Source organism: Triticum urartu, chromosome 6 (genome assembly GCF_003073215.2).
Source record: "Triticum urartu cultivar G1812 chromosome 6, Tu2.1, whole genome shotgun sequence".
Classification (NCBI taxonomy): Eukaryota; Viridiplantae; Streptophyta; class Magnoliopsida; order Poales; family Poaceae; genus Triticum; species Triticum urartu.
Genome location: NC_053027.1, coordinates 12213556 through 12224711, shown reverse-complemented (window position 1 = coordinate 12224711; position 11156 = coordinate 12213556). Strand labels below are relative to the sequence as shown.

The 11156-nt window shown below is 45.4% G+C and overlaps 1 protein-coding gene across 16 annotated transcripts; it reads right to left on the bottom strand.

Annotated features, from left to right (window-relative positions):
- Nucleotides 1-3201: 3201 nt before the first annotated feature.
- On the bottom strand, nt 3202-11156 carry LOC125516367. 16 transcript variants are annotated; one of them, XR_007287344.1, is made up of 6 exons: nt 10293-11156; nt 10005-10121; nt 9350-9436; nt 9124-9181; nt 8346-8500; nt 3202-4579 (listed from the first exon to the last, which is right to left on the bottom strand). XR_007287344.1 is itself a non-coding variant. In XM_048681837.1 (6 exons), exons 1-5 carry the CDS (start codon nt 10383-10385, stop codon nt 8359-8361), a joined length of 519 nt encoding a protein of 172 aa, XP_048537794.1. In that variant the 5' UTR covers nt 10386-11156; the 3' UTR covers nt 3202-4579; nt 8346-8358. The 16 variants fall into 16 exon arrangements, 5 of the variants coding, with proteins under 5 accessions (XP_048537794.1, XP_048537793.1, XP_048537795.1 ...); XM_048681837.1 differs by having other exon boundaries at nt 9124-9203; XR_007287353.1 differs by lacking the exon at nt 3202-4579 and adding an exon at nt 4601-5756 and having other exon boundaries at nt 7533-8500; nt 9350-9422.

Genomic DNA, 11156 nt, shown 5'->3' with positions numbered 1-11156 from the left:
CTGGCGGAACCTTGGACCCTGTAAGAGGGAAGTGCATTTGGATGAACGATCAAATGGACATACCAGTCAGGAAGCTTCAGCAGTATATCGAAGCAGCGCAGCAAGGTACGTTCTTTCCAGATAGAGAGAACGACGAGCTCACAATGGCCCTCGGGAATCCAGAGCATCCTGGACGGACACGAGGCATGCCAGGTTCCATTCCGTGGAAGGTTGGGTTTCCGGACGCAGGCGGTTACAAATCCCAGGAGAGGAGGAAAAAATTGCAGCAGACCCAAATGCAAGCGCTGCAAGCAAGGGTACAAGCGATAGAGGAACGAGAAGCAAATCGCAGCAAATGTACTACCAAAGCTTCCCCCGAAGATACCCCGCCATCTCAGCGGAGAAGCATCGTGGCTTCCACCGAGCTGCTTCAGCCGGAGCATGCGTTGAAGGCTCCTGCCAGCTATCCCGTGGATGCTATCACGGAGTCTCAAAATTGCCACCTTATGATGCAATGGATGAATTTGAAGGTCAAGGCGACTGTTGGCTCTGTTTATCATACTGAACCCGGCGCAACTTTTCAATGCCGGCCGATTCCAGAAGGATATGCTAGGGTGATGGTGGATGAAATAACGGAGGGATTTGAGGACCTACAGCTTGACCACCCTACCGGTGAAGGGGAGACTAGGCTGGGGTCTGCTCTGAAGACTCCATGCCTATGGCGGAAGGAGCTCATCAACCTTCCGAACTGGACACCTCCGCCTCCTCCTCCTCCTCCTCCGGCAAGTCAGGGCACTCTGCCTCCTCCACCGCCTCCTCCTCCGGCGAGTCAGGGAACCCCGCCTCCTCCACCGCCTCCTCCTCCAGCGAGTGACGATCAGGGCACTCGATCGGCTCCTTCTCCGGCGCGTGGCGGCACTCCGCCTCCTTCTCCGCCTCGTCAGCAAGGGCGGAAGAGACCTGCCGCCGCTCTGGCTGCTCCGGCGCGTCGTAGTCCTTCTCCTCCGCCTCGTAAGCAAGTAAAGAAGACAACCGCTCCGTCTGCTCTGCTGGCGTCTAGCAGTACAGCCAGAGGCGGGAGGAAATACAGATTCGGTCCTTCTCTGAAGACTCCAGAGAAGTTACCATACGAGAGGACCCCGGAGGAGAACGCCGAGATCGCACGAGAAGAAGTGAGGAACTACTTTGAAGGGGTGAAAGCAAAGAAACATCCACCTCCGGAGGAGAAGGTAGATCCGGTGAAAGCGAAGCGCACTCTGGCTGCCTTGACAAAACCACCCAAGTCTCCGCCGAAAGGAAACTATGAGCGCATTATTGGAAAGGAATTTGCCGAAGCGGAGCGGTCGAGAAGTACTGTTAGTGATCAAAGGCTGAAAGAACAACGAGATGGGAAACAAATTGCCTAGCTCGACGAACAAGCGAAGCAATCGTGCCCCCCGCTTAAGGTGCCTAGCGACAACGTCGCTAATGATCCGAGGATGGTGCCCGGTTATAGCAATCTTGGCGATTACCTGCCCGATGATGTACATTATGATTTCATGGAGGTGCAGATACAAAGATACGAGTACGGGAAGCCTCTCGTCAAAGATGAAAGATCTCTATCAACAATGATGCGAAGATTGCATGATTGGTACTTGAAAATCTGTAGAGACTCTGGGGGAACGAGTACTTTGTATGTGAAAGTTAAAAAGAAGCATGACCTCGTTGGAATTGAACTGTTGCCTGTTAAATTTGAGGAGTTCTTTCAGTTTTTCAATCAATTGGCCCTCGATAAAACAACGGTCACCTGCTACTGTCTGTAAGTAGTACTACTTCTGTCATTAAGTCTCTCTATATAGCTCAGCTCTTTCATTGCATGTATTTATAATCATCATCACTATATTATGCAGATTGAAGATCGCCGAATTGAAGAAAAGACAAGTCGGTGATATTAGGTTCATTAACACATATCTCATAGATGCAACTCAGGTTAAATTTCATGCCGCAGCTACCGAGGCCAACTTGCTGCGATCGTTGGTAATAAATGAAAACAAAGATATAATACTCTTTCCTTACAACTTTAAGTGAGTGTTACTGTCTTGTGCGTATTCGGTTTCCCTTATATATTAGTCAAGGTTATAGTAATGTAATTGATGAGTTATGCATGCGTGTGCAGTTACCACTATATTCTCCTAAAGATTAAGCTTGAGCAGGGACTAGTAACCGTCTTAGACTCAAGACGAAAAGATCCTCAGGACTATACGGACATGACTCAAATGCTCGAGAAGTAAGTTAAATCGATCATTATCCACCATATCAGCAACTTTGTTCATTTCCTGATATATCAAGTAATTGTTTTCTTTGTCTGGCAGGGTTTGGAAAAAATTCTCCAAAAAAGCTTCAGGACTCCCGAAGAAGCTGCAATTTAGACACCCGAAAGTAAGTAGTATAGTAGCATGTTCCGCGCATCTCATATTGATTTGGCATTCTTGCTTATCAGTTTGATTGACCTCTATTTCTTGTAAAGTGGTTGTGGCAGGAACAAGGAAATGATTTCTGTGGATACTACGTTTGCGAGTCCATCCGCCACACGACCTGTGAGCGAGGCTACACTGACAAACAATATGAAGTACGTAAATAACAACATTCACAATTTTATTTTATTACCATCATTTGTGTTGAGTTTCATTCATATATATATATATATATATATATGTATTGACCCCCTTCTTCAAATTAGATGTTTCGAAAGCGGGATGAACTCCTAGCACCAGCTCGCATGCGAGCAATTCAAGAGGAATTGGCGGCATTCTTTCTTGACCGCGTGATCGCTGAAGACGGAGAATACTATGTGGACCATGAGTCCGTATGATTATATTTGTAAGAGATAATTATTGTATATATGTAGCCGGTAGTGTCGGATAGATATACGAGAACTTGTTGTTCGACCAATATCTCGGAGAAGGAGAGGTGGTCGATATCACTTCTCTCTGTATGCATATATGTTCATGACGATCTTCTGTTTCCTTCGTTTGCTTAGTAGCTAGCTAGCGTGTCTAGTCCTCTCTATACGTATGTATAGTACGTAGCGTCGACGAAGCACGGACATAAGAGAGGACACTTCTCTCTATTAATTATAGCTAGCTAACACAATATATGAAACACCTAAATTAATCCCCCAAAACCCCCAACCCCCCCCCCCTTTCAAAAAAAACAAAAACCCCAGCCACAGAAATGCTGACGCGTGGATGCCTATTGGTCCCGGTTGGTGCCACCAAACGGGACCAAAGGGTCTCCTGCCTGGGCTCCACACACAGGCCACGTGAAGGCCCATCAGCCCCGGTTCTGGATTGAACCGGGACTAAAGGGACAGGGCATTAGTACCGACCCTTTAGTCCCGGTTCAGGAACCGGGACAAAAGGCCCTTACGAACCGGGACAACAGGCCCTTTTTCTACCAGTGAAAGACCATGAATGAGTACAACGAGAGAAAATAGACAGTAACCAAAAAAGAGAAAACTAATCTTCTCTCGACGATATAAATAATAGACTATATAATGAATCTAAACAAGTACTTAACACAACTGATTAAACTGAAATACAATAAGTGAAATGATAAATAAAGATGACTTGAAATCTGAGAAAATTGAAAAGAGACTGACCAAGAAACTAAGTGAAAATGATGAAACTGAAAACTGACAAAATGAATACTAAATAAAACTGAAAAATGAACACTAAATAAAACTGACAAAACTGAAAAGAGACTGACTAAGAAACCAAGTGAAAATGATGAAACTGAAGAAAAAAAGACAAAATGACTTGAAATCTGAGAAACAAATGATGAAAAAGAGAACACTGAACAAGTCTAGAAAAACCAAACTGAACTTTAAACAGTGAATAAATGAAGACTTTGGATGACTAAACGAAGACCACTGAATTTAACTGAAGAAATCTGAATTAGTAAAACTAACAAGTGATGAAGAATAAACAATGAGTTATAACTGAAGAAATAAATCTCAGAGATTATACAAATAAAACCTAAACAACATCAAACTGAAAAATGATCTAATATAATAATGATGAATAAAAGATACTGGAAAAATGATCTAATAAAAGATAGACTGAAAAATATAATGACGAATCATATTAAACATTGTAAAACAGTGACTGATGACTAAGGAACTGAATTAATGCTCAAAAAATGATCTACTAAAACAAAAGAGACCGAATCTAAACAAAAAATAAATACTGAATTGAATCTAAACATTTCATTTGAATGCTGAGGTACTGAAGTATTGCTGAGATGACTAAACATTTCAACTAAAAATCAATCATAACTAAAGAACTGAAAAAATCAATCATACCTTCCGCCCGGCCGGCGGCGCCAACTGCTACCTCCCCCATCCCCGTCCCCGCCCCCGCCGACGGGTGGTTACTGATGGTGATCCTGGCGGGGGAGCTCTGTTGACCTCCTCTGCAAACCACACCTTCTCTCCTAGCAGGCGGGTCGAGGAGCAAAGCGGATGTGGCAACCCGGAAACCCGAATGAAAAGAAAGCCCAACAAAAAAAAGGCCCCTCGAGCCACTGAGATTCGTGCGCATCGGACGGCCACAAAATCGACCTGAAGCGAAATTGAAAACAGACATTTGAAATTTAGTAAAAGTATGGACCATGTAGATCGAAACACACATCTCCATATTCTTTCCCCAAAAGGACACACATCTCCATATGCATTTGGAAAACCGGTGTTTTTCCAAATGGTCCAAATTTTTACTTCTCTTTATCAAAAGTTTATTGACACATTCAAACAAATCTAATCTTGAAAAAGTAATTGTTATTTTCGCATCTTTTTTAAGTTTACATCTTGCGGTTTACTTCACGCTATATATGAAGCTTATACTGCTTGATAAGTGTGGTGTATTGATTAACGAAATCATTTGACCACTAAATAGTTTTTCTAACATATTTGTACCATCCCCATACTTCAACGTACAAGAGGTTCGGTTTCTACCGTTCGGTTATTTCACAAATTCGGTTAGCAAAACCAAAAACCGAAAATGATAGCCCAAAATAACTAACTGAAAATTCAGTTAACCAAATATTCGGTTCGGTTTCTTGGTTTACACCAAATAAACTTGCTTCAAGCATTTGTGCCAGCGGCACACTCTTATAGCCAAGAAAATTTGCCTCGTGTCTTCGTCCAGGCGAGGTGGGACTAAAGGAATAAGGTGTCTCTGGTTGTCTATTCACATGCGGGCTAGCATGCATGCACATGGTCCGCCCATGGTCAAAGAAAGTTTGCATATTTTTAACAACGTCCAAGGTTTGCTAGTGGGCACGCACATGGGCTAGTGGCTGGCTGGCTTGGTCCAGTAGCAACGTCGAGGCCTTGCCCTATAAAAAAAAGCAACATCGAGGCGAGAAGCACAGCGCCGTCTGCTCCACGCCTGCCTTGCGTTTGCGTTCTGACTCTCTGTGTCTCACTAGTGTTCGGTTTTGTTTCGGCTACCCGCATTAGAAACCGAACCAACCGAACTTAGTTCGGTTAGTACAAGCAGAAACCGAAATTTCATGTATTATTGACAAAAACCGAGATTTTGGTTTTTTTGGTTTCGGCTTCGGTCCGGTTTGGTTTTACGTGGACATACTGAACGAAGCAATGGGAAAACATAGAGATCAGAATAGCAGTCCATGTAGCAGACAAAGTCAAAATAGCAACAATTTCGATCGCTTCTAGGACTATTAGCAGTGGGCCATGCACTTGCAGGTCCCGTTGCCATTAAAATGGAATCAGGTTACTGTTGGAAATATGCCCTAGAGGCAATAATAAATTGGTTATTATTATATTTCCTTATTCATGATAATCGTTTATTATCCATGCTAGAATTGTATTGATAAGAAACTCAGATACATGTGTGGATACATAGACAACACCATGTCCCTAGTAAGCCTCTAGTTGACTAGCTCGTTGATCAATAGATGATTACGGTTTCCTGACCATGGACATTGGATGTCGTTGATAACGGGATCACATCATTAGAAGAATGATGTGATGGTCAAGACCCAATCCTAAGCCTAGCACAAAAATCGTGTAGTTCATATGCTAAAGCTTTTCTAATATCAAGTATCATTTCCTTAGACCATGAGATTGTGCAACTCCCGGATACCGTAGGAGTGTTTTGGGTGTGCCAAACGTCACAATGTAACTGAGTGGCTATAAAGGTACACTACAGGTATCTCCGAAAGTATCTGTTGGGTTGGCATGAATCGAGACTAGGATTTGTCACTCCGTGTAACGGAGAGGTATCTCTGGGCCCACTCGGTAAGACATCATCATAATGTGCACAATGTGATCAAGGAGTTGATCACAGGATGATGTGTTACGGAACGAGTAAAGAGACTTGCCGGTAACGAGATTGAACAAGGTATTAGGATACCGACGATCGAATCTCGGGCAAGTATCATACCGCTAGACAAAGGGAATTGTATACGGGATTGATTAAATCTTTGACATCATGGTTCATCCGATGAGATCATCGTGGAACATGTGGGAGCCAACATGGGTATCCAGATCCCGTTGTTGGTTATTGGCCGAAGAGTTGTCTCGGTCATGTCTGCATGGTTCCCGAACCCGTAGGGTCTACACACTTAAGGTTTGATGACGCTAGGGTTATAGGGAATAGATATGCGTGGTTACCGAATGTTGTTCGGAGTCCCGGATGAGATCCCAGACATCACGAGGAGTTCTGAAATAGTACGGAGGTAAAGATTTATATATGGGAAGTCCTGTTTTGGTCACCGAAAAGATTTCGGGTGCTATCGGTAACGTACCGGGACCACCGGGAGGGTCCCGGGGGTTCACCAGGTGGGGCTACCTGCCCCAGAGGGCTGCGTGGGCCAAGTGTGAGAGGGGACCTGCCCCAGGTGGACTGGTGCGCCCCCCCCCCCCCACCAGGGCCCAAGGCGAAGAGAGAAGGGAAAAGGGGGAAACCCTAGGCTCAGATGGGCCTAAGGCCCACCTAGTGGTGCGCCCCCCTCTCTCCCCCCTTGGGGGGCCCCCCTAGATGGGATCTCGGGCTGGCCGCCACCCCTAGAGGTGGGGGCGCAGCCCCTCCCCTCCCCTATATATAGTGGGGGTCTTGGGCTGCCATACACACGAGAACATCTCTTTCTTGGCGCAGCCCTACCCCTCTCCCTCCTCGTCTCTTGCGGTGCTTGGCGAAGCCCTGCTGGAGTACCACGCTCCTCCACCACCACCACGTCGTCGTGCTGCTGCTGGATGGAGTCTTCCCCAACCTCTCCTTCTCCCCTTGCTGGATCAAGGCGTAGGAGACATCACCGGGCTGTACGTGTGTTGAACACGGATGTGCCGTTCGTTCGGCATTAGGATCATCGGTGATTTGGATCACGACGAGTACGACTCCATCAACCCCGTTCACTTGAACGCTTCCGCTTAGCGATCTACAAGGGTATGTAGATGCACTCTCCTTCCCCTCGTTGCTAGATTACTCCATAGATTGATCTTGGTGATGCGTAGAAAATTGTGAATTTCTGCTACGTTCCCCAACAGTTACCCCCATGGTAGCACATTTAAAAGGTGCTGAAATCTAAACAGAAACCTTAACATATCTTAACTGAATCAAAATGACTATCCTATACATGTAAATGCACATAGAATAGCCAGGAAAACAGATCAAGTTACTCAATGGCCGCACGCACACGCATCAAAAGGTGCGGAAACCTAAACAGAAACATAAACATATATTAACCGAATTGATCAAACCTAGCTATCCGATCCAGGCCAACCAATGGCATCACATATATATCGACCGAAATGCATTGGGCCATTGTAAAGCAAACACAAAAAATTCACACAGGCCAGAATGAGCTAATAAGAAATCTGAATGGAGGATCAATACACAAGTTTATGATTATGGATAGGTTCGCGTTGTTTAGAGATGCGGGTTGCAGGCTATATCCATGCCAAGGCAGTACCTTGTATGTATAGGACTGAAGGATAATATTTTTAAGAATCTGAATCTAACTTCCATTTAACAGAAATTATAGCATCTATACTGTGTAGAGGGTTCAGATATATATTTGTTCACCAAGCTTCTTTATTATGTCCATCTCTTTTTTTAGTTGCAATATAACACAAGGAGGCATTGTTAGTCCGAAACCAGACAGTACGCGAATTTGGGCGCATTAATTTCACAAGCCAGGGAAATAATGTACTTCCCAAGACATACCATAGCTTATTCCTCTAATTTCTTTCTCAGACATGCACACATCAAATTAGAGGAATTTTAGGGAAATAAATGAAAGCTTGATGCGAGACAGGAATGGGCAAGCATATGGGAAACGAGCACTTGCAAGCATATTCTTACTTTATGAGCACCGCTAACAAGCCCTGGAGGCTCGGGGTGACATGAGGCGCCGCATCTGGTCGATCACAATGACCATCTGAATGTCGAACACCATGTCAGCTTCCTCTGCTCTAACCCCGTGGTCTGGCAGCATCGGATGCCACCAAAGCTGATCCCTGCATACCAGGACACCAAAATTATAATATGAGAAGATAGCATAGGAAGAGCAAAAAAATTTGTTTAGTCATCCCACAAAGCTACTAAATTCCTTGGCTCAGTTAAGGTGCTTTTCAACACCATCATGGAACCGGGAGTAAACTGCGCACATCTCAGCAGCTGCCACACACTGGTGCCAGACACGCGACAACAGCGGCGAGGAGGCCGGCGGCATACTCGGACGTTCAAAGTTGTTCAAAGCTCCTCAGGTTGTCTATCTATCTCAAATTCCTCTCTCTTTTACCAAAAGTTAGACACGGTCGAAAACTCAAAAAAACAAAATTCTTCTGGTTGTGTATCTCTCAGATTCCTCTCTATTTTCTTTAAAATTAGATGCGGTGGAGACGGAAAAGAAATTAACTTTGTGCACTATTTATACACACTGGGAGGAGAAAATATATGGAAGAAGTAAAACCAATTAGAGTAGTATCTAGGTTTATAAATATACAAAATTGTCGAGCATGAATTTCCCTTTTACACTTCGTCTAGCAGATTAAGTATATAACAAATCAAACAGTAAATATGTGAGCTCAATGTCGCTTGTTGGCAAGTAAACAGAAGGCAACCAAAACTGAAGATATACATGTTCTGGACAGGACAGTGGTTGCTTCTGTTTGTTGCTGGCCCTCTTCTGTCCAAGGCTACCAATCGTATGGTCAGCAACTAAAACAACCATGAATTAAGAAATTAATTAACTGTAATTAACAAAAATAGACTTCACATATGAATCCAAAATGGCAATGAACACGAACCCTAACGGTGCATCACCAGAAAATAATGTTCGGAAGGATGGACGTTTCGGGAGTTACCGGTCCTGGCGCCTTAGGAGGAGGCTGCCTTCCGGAGTCCGTCCTCTTGGTGATGAAGCTGACGCCGATGAAGCTGAGAATAAAATTCTGTCCAACATAGTACAACCTCCTTTAATATTTTTATAGGATTCGATATAGAAGAGGAATTTGGACAAATTATATGTGTATAAGCATCTACAGAAACATATCTACAACTTTCATGTTGAAAGTTTATTTTAATTCAACCTCTAACAGGCCCTAAACTGGCAAATGAAAAAACTGCGCTCAGGATAATAACTTCCTGGACAGCACATTAAATTGATGGCTGCTCTGAAACTGGCTGGCCAAAAAGCACAAACAAATACTCTTTGGAAAGCTTGAGACCTACACTACAACTTATATTTGGAGGCTTGAAATTATGGACTGATCAGCCCAGAATTGGCCCAAACATCACTATCCAAAAACACCAATTCCTCTAACTGAACCAAACTATTCCTCTAATTATGTACAGCAGGGGCAGCAGTGCTAAATGCTTTCTTCTCTACAGATTCTTATAGCAACAAAAGCATTTGTGCATAGAAATAAGTGCCTTTCATTGAGCTTTTCAATTCAGCACACATGAGCAATTAACTTCCAAAATCCTAGAATAATAGAGGCATAGGTAAGAAACACCAACCTGCAATAGATGTTGCATAGAGAACTTTTCAGTTCGCACACATGAGTATTTAACTTGCAAAATCCTAGAATAATACATGTATAGGTAGCTGCAGTGAGAAGGAGAGGAAGCACCAACCTGCAATGAAGTTGGATAGAGAAAATAAACTCTCAGCAGGAGCATATCCACAAGCCAATGGGGATAACTAAAAGTAGCAATGTGTGAAACATAACAGAGAAAGTCCAATCACTAAGTTTCATAAGAACACCGACGACAAAGGAATATTGTGAGAGATTGATCTTGGCTTACCTTCTGCCAAGGACGACGTCGACGGCACCGTCGACGACCGCTTCGCCAGCAGTGCACCAGCACCGCGCCTGCTTCAGCAGCTGCTCCTCTCATCCCCGGCGGCGCCACAAAGAGAAAAAATGAAAAGGAGAAATCAGGAGAAGAAGCAGAGCAACGAAGAGGAGAAGAGGCAGCAATGGTGAAATAATGAAACGGGAGATGTGGAGATGCAGCCCGCACAGGAGCATGGTGGCTAGTTTTACCTCATACTCTTATCCCTTGGTCAGGCAGCGCTCGATCCAGAAGCACGGCACGCAGCGGCAACGGAGTTCTTCACCAATCCTCGCCCAGGCCGACGCCGGTGGAGTCCCTCTCCAATTCGAAGCCACGCCTCCCTCTCTCTCCTGCAGATCGAATCCAGCACCGCCGACGTCGCCGGCCAGCTCATGGAGTCCAGCCACCGCCGCCCCAGATGTTGGTTGCTGCTCCCCTCCTTTCCCCTCCTCCTCTGCCGTCGCCCCAGATGCCGAGTCCCGATCGAGGCCGCACTCCTCGGCTCGAGGTCCTCAAGCTGAGGCCGGATCGAGGCCATGCTCGTCGAGGCCGGCCAGGCGGGGAAGCCCGTCCCGCGAAGCGCTTGGCCACGGCAGCCTGCGCCCGAGCGATGGGAAGGCCAGGAGGAGGAAGAGGCGAGGCGGTGGAGGAGTAGCAGTCGGTGGCGGGGCTCCTAGGGCGCAGAAGGAGGAGGTGGGAGGGAGTGGCGGCGGACGAAGGAGGGAGGAGCGAGGGGCGCGGGTTCGATGCCGTTTTCTACCTCGCGCGGAGCGGTGTTCTTTTCCTTCGTGTGGTGTGCTGCATCCCCACGCGCGGCGCGGTGCGATGGTC